Here is a 15,691-nt window from a genome sequence, read left to right as displayed (position 1 = left end):
ATTATCTTCTGCGTGGTAAATGTTACCAAGTCACTAGAGGTTCATCGGGATTCAGATGAGTAATAGAGGATCCAATCTGCGAAATATGCAAACGCCACCGATAATAATGTATTATAATCCTAATTAATGGTACATAGGAGAAGGCTTGGATGGTACGGTCTTTTGAAAGTTACGAATGACCTATAACAATACGTGTTGTTTTATGTTGTATAACACACACAAAGACACACACACACACACACACACACACACACACACACACACACACACACACACACACACACACACACACACACACACACACAAAGACGTTTGTCATATGGATTTGCTTTGGGAAATGTATAACCTTTTTTAATACCTTAAACACTTCCTTTGTCTTTATTTTCAGCCGACAGGTGTGGGAGTCATTCCTTTCACTTACACTCCCCCACTGTTGGAATGGAGCCCTTGGTCCTCCTGGTTTCTGGGGGCCAACAGTTTGGCGGGGGTCCTGCACACAAACACACACACGTATGCACGCACACGCACGTGCACCATCAAATACACACACAAACAAACACCCACGTGCACACTCAAACACACACACACACACACACACACACAAACATGCCCACATACACGCAAACAAACATAAATACACACACACACACACACACACACACACACACACACACACACACACATACCGCCTCATTAACATTTGAGTCACTTTGTGTCATTAGCAACGGCGCACAGCATGTGAGCATCACACTGTTTCCTTGACACGTATACAAAACTGCTAAAGATCGCTAATCACGACTGACACACCGAAAGGGTATATTATTAGAATCACATGTGTCATCTCGTTCAACAAAATAACTAAAGAAAACAAAAACTTTACAAATGAATCAACAAGTATGCATCAGACACAATCACCATTAAAAGTTATTGTTCGTTCACTGTTTCAATGTTAGCATGGTTATTATATGGGGGCACGCTGGTCTTAATTAGAAGACAGCAGGGTAAGGTTGGGGTGGGCCCAACGCAAGATCGAGGACAAGGTGCTGACCTTCTCCCCCCCCCCCCCCTCCCCCACACACACGCACGCACACACATCTTTTCCCCTTCTCCGAGTCATTCCTCTCTCCACCAATCACGTCGTCCGCTGGGTCGGGGTATGACGGGGGATAGGGTCGGGGCGGTGGGGGGGAGGCCTTGAAGTATAGGGTCGCTGCTCAATTAATCGTTTTGTTGTCAAATCTCGTTGGTGACCGAGACTGCGACGGAGAAACCTTGTTTGACGGACAGAGTGGGGAGGGAAATCTACAGACGCGCCACATTTTCCCCTTTCATCGGTTTGAGCTCTCAGGCCTTTTGATTTGAACAAGGAGTTTAAAAAACTAAAATGACCTTGACCCAACTGTGCTACGTGTGCCTCGCGGTGCTGCTTGGATCCCTCGTGCTTTCCCGAGTGGACGGCGCTCCCCAGTCGGAGCGACTCGGAGAATACCTGGAGACGGAGGAGGTGAGTTCGGAAGAATTCGATAAATAATTGCATTTTTTCTATATTTTTCAATATTTAATAGTGTGTATAATTGTGTAGAAAAGATTTTATTTTCTAAAAGATTTGAGAAAATAAATGTTAATTGGATGTTAAAGGTACCATTGTGTGAAATTATTGAAATGACAGTAGCGATCAAGATTTGAGATTTTTATTATAGCATACAGGTGTTTTTGCTTTACTTGCTGTGGGTCAGGAAAATGGATTCTCTTTATTTTCCTGAAGTCTGTTAAATGGATTGGTTTTGTTATTTCATTTTTACCCAGCTTTACATATAGCGATATATATGTTTGTGTTGGGTCCAATTGTTTTGTAGGCTAAATGTATATTTGCACTATACCAGAATCTATAGGCCAACTCACTCAATCTGAACCATATTTACCAGCCATTTCGCTTTTAACATAGTTTTATCTTCTTTAAAAGGACCTTGCTCGAATGCTCTTACTGGACTATCTGGCTGAAATGGCCCCTGCCCGCACCAACGAGGTACTACCCGAGGAGGAGGTGTCGGGGATCAGGGAAGTGATGCGGCGCCACCTGGCCCTTTCCCAAAGAGAGCGCAAGGCAGGCTGCCGGAACTTCTTTTGGAAGACGTTTACATCTTGTTAGTGCTTTAGACATATTATACATTATACAGAATTTATTCTTGTGGCGTCTTTTTAATACATATTTAATTTACAATTACTAAAGTCTGTTATTCCTTGTTTTTCAAGCAATGTTACTGTTTAGTTTGAGATGGAAATTATACTTAATTTATTATTTTAATTGACTAGACCAGTTTCACAACATGTAAAGAACAAGGATGCCGACCCAGACCTCATTACCACTGGACACAGCTGTATTGGGTGGAGCAAAAAGATGCACTGTGTAAAAATGATTAAAACTGAACATAAAGTATATAAACTAAAATTAAAACAAAAACAAATTTTTAATAGGGTATTCTTTTTTTTTTTAATGAAGTACAATCTGCATGGGAGAAGCCACATCATATAGTCGTATTGCTCTCATTTCATCAGCCGGTTCCTGTCGCAGCTTGTGTCGAACGTACAACCCCGTGCTTCGGTAGGCTACAAAACAGAAGCCTTCAGGTGGGTGATGTCACGGGGGTTTCGCTCATGTCGCGGCCGACTTCAGCACAAACATAAGCAACGACAAACCCAGCAGGTCGCGTTGATTTACTGACGTTGGCGTGTCTAGTGTGTTAACTCATCTCATCATGGCACTTTGACCTCGGATAAGAAAATAACCTCAATGAGTTTTGACAATGTATTGTAAAAAAAAAAAAGACAAGCGAGTAAATCTAACAATGTGAATGAAGGGTAATGCATCCGAAAAACAAGGATGGCACAGAGCCAGAAGTCATTGAGGTAAGCTTTTGGAAAAGATAAGCCCTTGATGGCAGATAAACACATGACACACAAAATAAAAATAAAAATAAGTGTCGGACGGAAAGACCGGGTAAACAGGAAAAAGCCAAACTAAATAAATACTGTAACACAAAGAACGAGCCAGAGGACCTGGCTTCGTTACATGGCCCTCAAAATAAGTTGTCTGACAACCCTGGTTTTCTTCTGCTTTTGGCAGTTGATTGAATTTGAACTTCATTGCACCTTCATATTCACGGTAACAGTCAAGTATAAAACAGTTAGTTTTTTTAAGTAACAATGAAAAAAATAAAATAATAATAATAATTGATTTCCGGACATCTAGAAATATTGATTTGGCAGGAGGTCCCAAATGAAAGCCGTGCCTTGTTCTGTGTTGTACTAGCATACTAGCATCGGTTAGCGTTGAAACCAAACAATTATGTACAGTCACAGTTCACGTTGTATTTGATACTTTCTATGAGGTGGATTGGGGTCGTTCAACGCTCATAAGTACTTTTTCATTTTTGAATACATTAATTCCATTATTTTCATATTTCAAAGTAGTTCCCCTAAAATCCAATTGTCATCCATTTATTTATAGTGAACACAGTGGTACCACACGTGTTGAACATCATATTATCTACCATTATTCATATCCTATGACCTATGGAGGGTACAGGTGTAGACCAGGAGCCATCTTAAGAGTAACCAAAGGCAAACATCATACAAAGTAACACGTCGCCTTCTTTGGTGAAACACCGTGGCATTCTGATTGGCCAAAGTCGGTGGACCCTCCTTTGAACCAATCCCAGTAACAAGCAAATGCAGTAGCCATTAGCCGTGTAGTACGCGGTGATTTGACGTTGTAAGTGGCTCCTGTGTTGGAGCCCTAGCTGCCTGCAGGTCAGGTTTTCTGAAGGTGACACTGAACCAAAGGGAATAAACGAGAAATAAAAAGAAAATAACAACGAAACTATAGGACGGTATTTTTTAGTAAGGGACCCCGAGTCCGGCGGAAGCAAACAACAGAGTGTGTTTCACATGACAAGTCACGAGCGTGACCGTTGTGAACAGAAAACATCATTAGCGATTCTGTACCACTAGGGGGCACCAAAGAACCGAAGCCTCAAGTGTGGCCTCAGAAAAACGCGGTACATAGGGAGTACCATGATTTTGTATATATTTGTTATCTTAACTACCCCCAACTCGTTCAACCAGATCGGAATCTGCCATTATTTTGAAACTGCTTGAGAGTTGATGCCAGTGGAACCAACCGACGGCTTCCGCGGCGTGCTAGCAGTCGGTGGATATTTTGGCGGAGAGGTCCTGGATGCGGCGGGCGCTGCAGCTCTTGCACAGGATGTGACCGTCCAGCGGGTAGCACCCCCGGCCCTCCTCCTCGGAAGACAGCAGCAGGCCGCACTCCTGGATGGACACACGGACACACACACACACACACACACACACACAGTTAACTCCTTCCCCCTCATGAATCCATTACAGCCATCCCTATCTTAGCACCAGGTATAAAATAAAAAAAGTAATTGATTACAAATCCACCCTATAGTGCACTCCAGTCCAACCATATGTATCGAAGGATGGATGGATGAGCCAAACCAGTGGGTACGGCCCACTGGCTGGGCTGGGCGGTTGATCTATCCATCAGTCCATTATGCATGGAGTTTTCTCATCCACATCAATCCTGGTAGTGGAACAGTGACCATATTTTTAAAGCACCGTATTCAAACGTGTTCAAACGTGGTCCTTCCCAACGCCTTCATCAGTTAAGGTCGAGTACGAGACTCACAAATCATTACCTATAAACAATTACGTTTAACATAGGAGCATGTGAAATAACAGAAGGCCATCGAGTCTTGGCCTTAAAGGTGAAACATGATACGACCAGGTGTGAATGTGATCAGGCACTACGAGCCGTTTTGAGAGTCGGCCTCCTCTTCTGATGTCAGAAGGGGCCGATTCTCAAAACGTCCTTTAGTGGCTATTGACCCTCACACCTGGTGGTATGATGCGTCCCCTTTAATGACAAACGCTTGCGTGCGTGCGTGCCTCTCACCTCACAGACGTAACAGTTGACGTGGAAGCTGCGGTCCAGCGCTACGATGCGCACCGTCTCCTCCTGGCCCGGCTCGGGCATGATGGCCTGGCCACACACGGAGCAGCGCGGGGCAAACTTCCTGCGCGCCACACACACACACACACACACACACACACACACACACACACACACACACACACACACACACACACACACACACACACACACACACACACACACACACACACACACACACACACACACACACACACACACAGGATGGAGGGTATAAGCTAGAGTGCTCTTCAGTGGTTCTGTGTGTTTGAGCGCAGGGATCTACGGAAATTAAGAAGAACAATCATAATATGATACAATATCGTTTTAGCTTTGGATTGAGAGCGGGCGGGGGGGGGGGGGGGGGGGGGGGGGGGTATCTGATGCTTCTCCTCGAGAAAAATATTTCCTTTTTTTTTTTATTCATTAGGATTTTCAAGATATCTCCTGCAGGCTGGGGTAGAAGCAGGGTTCCTAGTCTAGGTGTTTCCGTCTGTTGTGGTGACTGACTGAGTGACATATTATGTTGCTTAAGTGACGCACGGAGGCAGCTCTCATTTACAATACAGTGGGACATTGGGTCACCCAGCAAATAAAAGAAAGAAAAGTGTCAAATAGTGGGACGAATGACGAGTTCACGGATGAGGGGGATTCAATAAACCCCCTCCTGCAGAGAGTCTTCCACCAATCAGCACTGCAAGCCCCATCCCCAAGTTCCCTGAACCTTTTGAAAGTCCGTAAGGACGTGTTTGGTGGTAAATTAATGTCCCCAGAACTTGACTTAGACTCATACACCCACACTGACTTAGACTCATACTAACTTCGACTCATACACCCACACTAACTTAGACTCATATAACTTAGACTCATACACCCACACTGACTTAGACTCATACTAACTTAGACTCATACACCCACACTGACTTAGACTCATACTAACTTCGACTCATACACCCACACTCACTTAGACTCATACTAACTTAGACTCATACACCAACACTAACTTAGACTCATACTAACTTAGACTCATACACCCACACTGACTTAGACTCATACTAACTTCGACTCATACTAACTTTGACTCATACACCCACACTGACTTAGACTCATACTAACTTCGACTCATACACCCACACTGACTTAGACTCATACTAACTTCGACTCATACACCCACACTGACTTAGACTCATACTAACTTCGACTCATACACCCACACTGACTTAGACTCATACTAACTTCGACTCATACACCCACACTGCCTTAGACTCATACTAACTTAGACTCATACACCCACACTGACTTAGACTCATACTAACTTCGACTCATACACCCACACTGACTTAGACTCATACTAACTTAGACTCATACACCCACACTGACTTAGACTCATACTAACTTCGACTCATACACCCACACTGACTTAGACTCATACTAACTTCGACTCATACACCCACACTGACTTAGACTCATACTAACTTCGACTCATACACCCACACTGACTTAGACTCATACTAACTTCGACTCATACACCCACACTGACTTAGACTCATACTAACTTCGACTCATACACCCACACTAACACGAAGACTAACCCCACCTGCGGTGGGGTTAGTCTTCGTGTTAGTGTGGGTGTACGGGTGGGCACCTGTGGAAGTCCTCGATGCAGTGGATCTGGGAGGTGGCGTCCACGGTGAAGGGCACCCCATCCAGGCAGCAGTTGCACACCACGCAGGTGAAGCAGCGAGGGTGGTAGGCCTTGCCCATGGCCCGCAGGATGCGGTCCAGGATGGGCTTGGAGCACTTGGAGCAACGCTCCAGCGTACTCTAGTGTACAGACACGAGGAGAGAGAGAGAGAGAGAGAGAGGGAGAGAGACACAGGAGAGAATGGGTTTTTGCTTCCCACTAAAACCCTGACCACGACTCGCTCACCACTTTTATACAGGAGGGATGACCGACCAAAGGTCATTTTCGTCACACATCGAACCGACGTCAATTAAATGAAAACGTAGACGTTGAACATTTTCAACGTACTGAACATACTGAAACACATACTGAAAATGTGCCACTCAAAGTAAGCTTGATTAACATTTGACACATTCGATTAGATATTGAGGAAATGGCACAACAATTATTTTCTATCCATCTTATTTTCCATTTGCATTATCGTCATTGTCTTATCGGTTGTGTACGTGACAATTGTATTGATCACATTCACATCATTAGCATTGTTTTGGTGACGTGTTGCCGAGAAAATGCAACAACAACACAAAGACGACAAAGCAAGGAGCCAAACTAAGTCGGGGGGCCTGTGGCCGCAGCTCAAACTCACGATGTAGCAGCTCTCGCAGTAGCTCTTCTTGTCCAGGGCGTAGAAGGGCTTCCCCCGCAGGCGGGCGTGGCAGGTGATGCAGGTGAAGCACTCCACGTGGAACACCTGCTCCATGGCGATGCAGCCGCTGCCGTCGCCCAGCACGTTGTCCCCGCAGCGGGCGCAGCGGCCTGGGGGCCCAGACGCACGTCGCACAAGGTCACGCTTTGGAACACACACGGTGCAGGAAACGGCATGCAACACAGCAGGCGGTGCTGCTATCACGTTGTTGTTTAGAGCATCCGCGTGGACTAAAAGGTGGGACAGTCCCGATGACACCGCTGTCCTGAATGTGGTCATCACATGAAGTGTCGCTTAGAAAAAGAGTCTGCTAGATGCCCTTAATATAAACATTTCAGTGAAAATTTGCAACAAAAAAAGGGTGTGGTCGTATAGAGGTGAAAAAGGGCTGTAGAATTGAATACAAAAAAAAGATGAGTTTGTTCCCACTCAATGTTTTTTCTCCCCTTGGACTAACCTCCACGACAAAGTTGCGCTGCTTTTATGACTTAAAAAAACAACAACATCATTAACGTGTCCATTGAAAGAACAAAGGCCGTACCAAAGTACTCCTCGACAGGGGGGTGGTTCATGTCGTACACCAGCTTCTTGGTGAGCCGGTCCAGCTCCTCTTCAGGTCTGGGTGTGGACGCCCCCTGGAGGCCACATGGGGAGACAGTGAGGACGGCTAGACACAGGGTAAATAGACTCACAGGGTAGATAGACACACACAGGGTAGATAGACACACACAGGGTAGATAGACACACACAGGGTAGATAGACACACAGGGCAGACAGAGACACAGGGCAGATGGACACACAGGGCAGATAGAGACACAGGGCAGATAGACACACAGGGCAGATAGAGACACAGGGCAGATGGACACACAGGGCAGATAGAGACACAGGGCAGATAGACACACAGGGCAGATAGACACACAGGGCAGATAGACACACAGGGTAGATAGATACACAGGGTACTGCTCAAACACATGGGTACAGTTGAAGACCAACTGGCCGGTCAGTTCATCAATGTATGGGGAAAGTATGTAGCAAATCAATCTCGATTATTATTTAAAATGATCTGAAATACAGCTGGACTCGTTATCGTAACGCAGCGTGCAACCGCAGACAAAAAGAGGAACTTTGGTGAAAGGTACAAACGGTACAAACAAAATGATAGTTCGGCCCTTCCTCAAACCTTATTCAACCAATCACTGCTTTGTTCTAGACTTCCCAATATGTCCCTGTGACTCGGTACACCTGAACCCAACACATGCTTCAGTTGTCTCGCGCAACACACCGCTTGTGCGACTCCGGCACTGAATCTCTTCCCTCATGCAAAAAACCCCCTGCGTTGCCACGGTGAATGTAAATGAGGCCCTCAAGACACTCCCCCCCCCCCCCCCCCCCCCCACTCTGCTGCTGTGGCTCCGCCCTCTCACCTTGTTCGTCTGGTAGCCCTCCGGCCCCCTCTGGGCCCCTCTGCCGCCCCCCTGGGGGCCCGGCTCCGCCCGGGGTGGTGCATCTCCTGGCCCTGGGGGGCCCCGGCGTACCAGCCCCGCGGGGCCCCCCCCCCCCCCCGGGGCCGGGGCCGGGGCCCCGTGCTGGTGCTGGCGGGGCGGCGGCGGCGGCGTGTGCGCCTGCTCCGCCTGCCGGCCCGTCTGGGAGTAGGTGACGGGCTGCGCCGTCTTCACCTGCCCGCCTGAAGTGGGGCCCGGTGGGGGTGGAGGCGGTGGAGTAGGACGCCGGCACCGGCTGGGGGTAGGGCTTGGGGCCCGCGCCGGCGGCGGAGGAGGACGAGGTGTAGTAGTCCTGCTGGGGGTGGTGCTGCTGCTGGAGGTGGGGGTGGTGGTGCTGCTGCTGCTGGGGGTGGGGGCTGTGCTGGTGGGGGCTGGGCCCGTGGTGGTGCTGGGGGTACTGGGGCTCGGCGGGGTAGGCCCGGGCCTGGTGGTACTGGTTCTGGGAGGGGTGGGGGGGGTAGCCCACGGAGGGCCGGCTCGGCAGCGGGGGCGGGGCCACGCTCTGGGGGGAGGGGCTGTAGCGGTCGGCCTGGGGGTGGGGGCTGTAGGGCACGTTGTCGTAGAGCTGCGCGGGGAGGGGGGGGGGGAGAGAAGAGACATGGTCAGCCTGGGGGGTCTTACCGTCTGCCTAGCTCCGCTCAGACCGCCCCCCCCCCCCCCCCCCCCCCCCCCCCCCCCCCCGGGGGGAGTGTCGCCCGGCCCACCTGTGTGTTGGGGTCCGGCTGGTGGCTGTCCAGGTCGGCCAGCATGCTGGTCAGGGAGTCGATGTCGGCGTCGATGTTGGAGCGGTGGCCCATGGCGTTGTCATGGCTACGCTGCTGAAAGAAACGACCAGGAGGAACACCGAGTTTTATCATCAGAGTCTCACTCTGAGCAGCCCGACCTCGGAGGGGGAAGACGTCACGCTGGCAGAGTTTGTGTTCGCCAGTTATTAAGATCCCCGCCTCCCGCAACATGATTGGTCGAAACACATATAACTCAAGACTTGAGATATTAACCTAAAGTCTGTTGCGTGAGAATAGATTTTCCCCCACAACGGCTGAAGCTTTCATTATCGCGCAGCCCCCTACCCTGGCCCGTAGCCATCCATGTGGGGGCTCCAGCTGCGGTCTTCTTTCGGGCCGTGGGGGGGAGGAGGAGGGTAGTAGTGGTCACTGGATGACTGATGAGCAGCTCCCCCTGGTGGTTGGAGTGGGCATTACAAACAAGTACATTTTTTCGTTTGGGGTTCTCGAATCTATTCCACAGGATTAATGAATTAAAGGAGACTTGGGAAAAAAATTAAAGTACACCCAAAATCCGGAGCAACAACCTCACCACATCGGTCATCATCATCATCACCACTTCATTCTCATAATTAACACCATCATCATCATCGTAAACCCTTCATCATCCTCATCAGTGTCTGATTGATTGGGGCTGAGCGCTCGGTCGTACCTGTGGGCCCAGTTGCCATGTATCTGGTGGCTACTCCACCACCACCTCCTCCACCTCCTCCTCCTCCTCCTCCACCGTCCCCGTTCTGCTCGTAGAGGTTGTACTTGGGCCGGGCCGGGTGGCCGGGGGGGCCCTTCTTGTTGGGGAGCCGGTAGATGTCGCCCCCTGCTGCGGTGACGTGGGACATCGGGGGGCCGGTCTGCTCGGCGGGGTCCAGGGTCCTGGGCGGGAGCCAGGTGGGGCCGGACATGTCACGACTTCTGGAGGGAGAGCGACACGGACAGAGGGGGAGGCGTGAAGGGGTGGTTCTGGGGGGAGGGTTTGCAGACATATCATCCCAGGTTTGAGACTGGAATGAGAAGGAATCAGAGGAATTTAATAATTGAATGGGGACCTGGGATATAGATCCTTAACGAGACCGTGGTGTATGTGTTTTATTATTTATATATATATATATATATACGATTTTTTGCTGCCGTTTTGACTGAAGGAAGCATGTCTGTAATGTGTGATGGGCTGAACACATTCAGGTCAGTGTAAAATTACAAGTCACTGGTACTGTTATTGTGCACGGTGATAAATATGAATTGGTTCATCGGAATCATTCATCGCTATGCGTCAATACGTCACAAGATCTCGGAAAGCATTCGTTTAGGGCAAAAATAAGTGGTATGGCTGCATTGTTATACATTGCCACCAATAATGAAACTCGCCAATGGATTCCCTGCCACTACTTAAGGGGCCATCTGTATAGCCCTTTGTCACGCGTAACCAATGGAAACCAAGTGATGCTTCATTTATTATGTTTCCAATGGCAACACGTTGACTTAACAATGGACTTCTGGTAGAAAGACAGGAAGACAGGCCCTACTCAAAAAAGGCAAGGGGACTTCCAGCACAGGCTTCGCCGTGCTCCTGAACACGAGTGTGAGTGTGCGTGTGCGTCTGTGTGTGTGCATGTGAAACCTCAACCAAGATCCATGGCATTGATATGGTCGGAAAACTGTAAAGAAACCATTAAGTGCACACACACACACAGGTGGTGTCCCCTGGCCTGTTTCTCAGCACAATAGTAATTGTTGTTCAGCTGTTTGATTTCCAAATTAAGTCGAGGCAAAAACTAACAGAGGAAAACTTATGCAACAGCCAGGTGTCTAAATACACAGGGCCACCTGGCTCGCATAATGATATTATTGCACATCCTCCAAGGAATAAAGGAAATAATAATGCAAAGAAAATAAATAACCAAATAATGTACGAGAGCAGCTGAAAAATATATCAGCTGGCTGTTCTTTTTATTCTTAGCATTTATTTGAATATATGAGCTTCCAATGATGTTCATTGCTGCCATTAATATGCTCAGTCTTTTGCTCATCTTTTATTTATTGTTTTTAAATCAAATTATTAATATGGTTCTGCAAATGGTATTCTGAAAAAGTTTGGCATTGCATATTAAATAATTTGTTGATGAAGGGATATTATCTTTCATTGGAGTGATGGTCGGATGCGGCATAGAGTACTAGTACAATTACATATTTATATAACTCCACTCCCAGGCTTGTACACGGGTTGGGCTTTAAATTGTAAGTGAAGCTCCGGTTTCAGGCGGAATTCAAACAAAATGTGTTTAGGGTCTGAAAGTCGTTAGGGGTATGCATACGACCCAGGACATTAGCACAGTTGTTGTGTATGATAGTTATAAATCAGTGTCATGCATGATGCATATATAAGGCGCCACCCACCGTGACGTTATACTACATGTGTCCGAGAAACATCAACCTCTTTCGGACCTCACTGTCAACAACCGCTGCCCAGAGAGCTCCACACATCCACACACCTCGCCGCCTGTGTCCATTTTTCGTAATGTAGAAGAGTATTGCAAAAAGCACTTCGACACGACAAAAACAACGCTCCTGCGCTCGGAGCACAGTAGAACGTACTGGTTGACGGAAACTGGAAAAAACATACGATTATACTCCAGTTTTCTATAATTACGGTCTTATTTCAATAAAAGTGTTGAAATGGCAAGATCCTATACAATATATGTGACCAGATTTTAAACAAAAGCAACGATTTTGGGTTCACTGCCCCCAGTCAATGTTCACATATTGGAAATAACCACCATTGGTATTATTATTGGAAAGATAAGGAACAAAATCGCAGCGACTGCTACGCCACTGACTCGGTATAAACCCTTTTCTAAATCCGGGATGAGCACACACACCCAAATCCCGGGATTTCTGGGCCATGACATTAATCACAGCGGCTTTATCAGTCTGATTTATGTGGTTGGCGAGACAATGCCTTTGCATTTGCGAGGTTATGTTTTAACCGTTTCCCTCTTTCTATGAATGAGTAAAAAAAAAAAACGCTGACGGCTGCAACTCTTGAATCAAATTCCAAAGTTGCGTCCCCCGAATCCTCGCGATACCTGGTTTTGTTCCATTGTTACAAATACACGTATGAATACACAAATCATTTAAGGGAGTGTACGTCAATCCAAATCAATTGGAATTAAACAATGTTGCTGCGGAAAAGCTGAAATCAACAGTAATGCATCCGGATTCCTACCTTTTTACGTAGCCACTCTTCTGTCATTCAGTCTCATCTGCAAATAGATTATGTTCAAATCGGTGAGAGACGACTAGCAGCATAAAAAACAACACACACAGCCTTTTCTATACGTAGGTCCAGCGAATTGGTCGATTTGCAACGTGAACGCAAACCATCGTGTGTCCAAAATGTATTTGGGTTCATGTGGATAGCATCTAGCATGTCTGTGGTGTGTATTTACGCGACCACAACACCGCATTGAGGATCTTGATAAGATATAATGACTGCTAAATGGCTACCATTAACTTTAATCACATGTTTGTTTACTTGTTAAGATAGCACTGCCTTGAACTGCGCCTCGTCTCCGGGGCTACTTTCATAGATGTAACGCAAAGAAGCAACGCCAAAGCCACCCGCTCTTTCGCTATGTTTGCACAAACACCACAAAAACACACTACCATTTTTATACATATATTTTTTTGCAATCGGAATATCAACAGAAGCGACTGCAAAAACAACTTTCTCCTATTTATGTTTCGTTTCGGTAACCTACTTTCTCGTGGATCCCGAGTTTGTCACACACTAACAGGCCTTCTGCAAACCACCAGTAGCAGTCGTCACCACATTCCAGCCCTGTGACGTAGCGGGCTGTGAGTGGTCACGGGCCGCGGCGCCGCTCGCGAGCCCATCTATCTTGCTGACCAGTAAAACAACACCATGGAATGCACTGAACCGCAAGCTATTACAAAAAAACGGTATAGATTACATAATATATATGATTATATTACTAATAGATACTATATTTAGATTTGATATTTACATATGTGTATAATTACATTATAATTTCCATGTTTTTTTTTAATATTTATGAAAAGCGACTTACAATAAGTGCAATTTATCATGAAGACACAACCCATAAATGCAATTATCATGCAAGTACATACAATGAATCAAGTAGGCTAACTGCTTCAAGGGCTACATGTTAGAAGCAAGAGATTTATTTTTTCATTGGCCAAGCTGCAGTCTGAACAGATTACTTTTCAGTCTGCGAGGCAAAGATTTGTTGGGTTTCTGTCCTGATGCTGTCAGTGGAGAGCTTGTGCCAAACAATCAGGATTTTGCTGAGTGGCTTGCATGTAGTGAGGGCGAAGCATAGAGCGTGGTGGTGGACAGGCTGAAGTGCATGGTTTTACCATGTCCGGAGTCTTTTGCAGCACAGTAGGACAGAACCAGGGACTTGAACCAGATCCCAGTGGCCAACGGTAGCCACTGCAGGCTGTGGAGGAGTGATGTGAGTGTGGGAGAACTGGGGTGGCAGACCAGCCGGGCTGCTGCATTCTGGATGAGCTGCAGAGGAGGAAGGGCCCGTGCAGGCAGACCTGCCAGAAGGGAGTCGCAGTAATCCAGACGCAAGATGACCACAGCCTGGATCAAATGATGCATGGCCTTCTGGATGAGGAATGGACGGTTCCTCCTGATGTTGTAGAACATAAAAGTTGAAGGGCAGGTTCTCGCAGCGATGTTGAACAGCTGTCGGACACTGAAAGACATCTGGTCTTCCAGTGTCCCCCCCCCCCAACCCTGATGTTCCTTGGGGTCTGCGTCACCCGGCCCCACAGAGTAGTCAATATTGATGAACAGTTGGTGGCTTGGAGGATCCCCTCCCTGGAAGGAAGAGCAGCTCCGTCTTGTCCAGATGGAGCTGTGTTGGTGTGTCGATATCCACAGATGTCCCGCAGAGATTCGTGCTGGCGCCTGGGTGAATTAGTAGTGTGTCATCTGCATAGCTGTGGTAGGAAAAGCCATGTGAGCGAATGACAGAACCCAGTGACCTGGCGGACAGTGATAATAGGATGGGATCCAGGAAAGAACCCAGAGGGACACCAACATTTACATTTATTAGCTATATAATAGATATTATAAAATGTAATATTACACAACATGTGTTTACAGATGTTGGGTCCCTGCCAGGGAAGCCATCCGCCGGGTCCTAATCAAGGAGGTCTTGGGTCATGTTCTGGAAGGATCCGGCCTAATCTCGCCCTGATACATCTATAAGATTAAAGGTGAAGTGTGTGGAAATTTGTTGCATCCAGGAGAGGCCTACATATCTACCTAGGGAGCGGGTCCTCTTCCATGGGGTCGCCATGTTGCAGCGCAATGTCTCTACAGTAGCTCAGAATGGACAAACGGCTATGTAGAGAAGGGTTTTGGGCTAAGAGTTCTGGGAAGGAGGGGGGGGGGGGCGTGTTATCCCCATGGCTACGACCCAATTATGATTATTTTTTAGCACCGTCATTTTAAGTTATAGTCATTTTAAGAATGTCATTTATCAATCTATCTTTCTGTCTGATAATCGATCAATCTCTTCATCCATCTGTTTGTTCATCTCTCTTCACTGCCTGCCTGCCAACTACTGACCAAATAACTAACTGACCGATACCTGTAACTACCTACCTGACCTCATGAGATTCCAATCCAATCAGTCAGTGTACACATACTTCTCTCTCACTCCAGCTCTGTTTCTCTTCTGTGAACTCTAGTGACGGACCGGTCTTACATTATATGAAGAATGACACTTTAATTGCATTATTTTATGCAACACGCTCCAAAATATAAAACAAAGGAAAAAAAATATTGTTCAAAACAATGTTTTCCGCTTCCGCTACCAAACCTTTTTTCTTTTTCTCACAGAGAGGCAAAACATCCAGGGCTACTCCCTGGGATATCCCCCTCTCTCTCTCTCTCTCTCTCTCTCTCTCTCTCTCTCTCTCTCTCTCTCTCTCTCTCTC

At 47.1% G+C, this 15,691-nt stretch overlaps 3 protein-coding genes across 3 annotated transcripts; 1 reads left to right on the top strand and 2 right to left on the bottom strand.

The window, feature by feature from the left end:
- The first annotated feature begins 1,047 nt into the window (after positions 1 to 1,047).
- Positions 1,048 to 2,472, top strand: sst5 (somatostatin 5). The gene is made up of 2 exons (XM_060076634.1): positions 1,048 to 1,504; positions 1,964 to 2,472. The coding sequence occupies exons 1-2, from the start codon at positions 1,385 to 1,387 to the stop codon at positions 2,147 to 2,149; spliced, it is 306 nt and encodes a 101-aa protein (XP_059932617.1). The 5' UTR covers positions 1,048 to 1,384; the 3' UTR covers positions 2,150 to 2,472.
- LOC132475474 (thyroid receptor-interacting protein 6-like) lies at positions 2,466 to 9,732 on the bottom strand. The gene is given in 8 exon segments (XM_060076632.1): positions 2,466 to 4,332; positions 4,982 to 5,102; positions 6,663 to 6,841; positions 7,348 to 7,517; positions 7,949 to 8,042; positions 8,832 to 9,092; positions 9,094 to 9,474; positions 9,614 to 9,732. Coding segments are annotated over 8 exon segments (1,431 nt in total). The 5' UTR covers positions 9,707 to 9,732; the 3' UTR covers positions 2,466 to 4,200.
- A 214-nt stretch (positions 9,733 to 9,946) lies between these two features.
- Positions 9,947 to 13,593, bottom strand: LOC132475475 (POU domain, class 4, transcription factor 2-like). The gene is made up of 4 exons (XM_060076633.1): positions 13,453 to 13,593; positions 12,918 to 12,954; positions 10,347 to 10,606; positions 9,947 to 10,088 (listed from the first exon to the last, which is right to left on the bottom strand). The coding sequence occupies exons 3-4, from the start codon at positions 10,594 to 10,596 to the stop codon at positions 9,976 to 9,978; spliced, it is 363 nt and encodes a 120-aa protein (XP_059932616.1). The 5' UTR covers positions 10,597 to 10,606; positions 12,918 to 12,954; positions 13,453 to 13,593; the 3' UTR covers positions 9,947 to 9,975.
- Positions 13,594 to 15,691: the final 2,098 nt, after the last annotated feature.

This window comes from Gadus macrocephalus, chromosome 17 (assembly GCF_031168955.1).
Source record: "Gadus macrocephalus chromosome 17, ASM3116895v1".
Classification (NCBI taxonomy): domain Eukaryota; kingdom Metazoa; phylum Chordata; class Actinopteri; order Gadiformes; family Gadidae; genus Gadus; species Gadus macrocephalus.
This window is presented reverse-complemented; position numbering and strand designations above follow the sequence as displayed.

Bases quoted from the DNA above. Each gene is read 5' to 3' on its own strand.
- sst5 (XM_060076634.1), top strand. From the start codon at position 1,385: ATGACCTTGACCCAACTGTGCTACGTGTGCCTCGCGGTGCTGCTTGGA. The intron at 1,505-1,963 runs GTGAGTTCGGAA...CTTCTTTAAAAG, and splicing joins AATACCTGGAGACGGAGGAG to GACCTTGCTCGAATGCTCTT.
- LOC132475475 (XM_060076633.1), bottom strand. From the start codon at position 10,596: ATGTCCGGCCCCACCTGGCTCCCGCCCAGGACCCTGGACCCCGCCGAG. The intron at 10,089-10,346 runs GTACGACCGAGC...TCCAACCACCAG, and splicing joins CATGGCAACTGGGCCCACAG to GGGGAGCTGCTCATCAGTCA.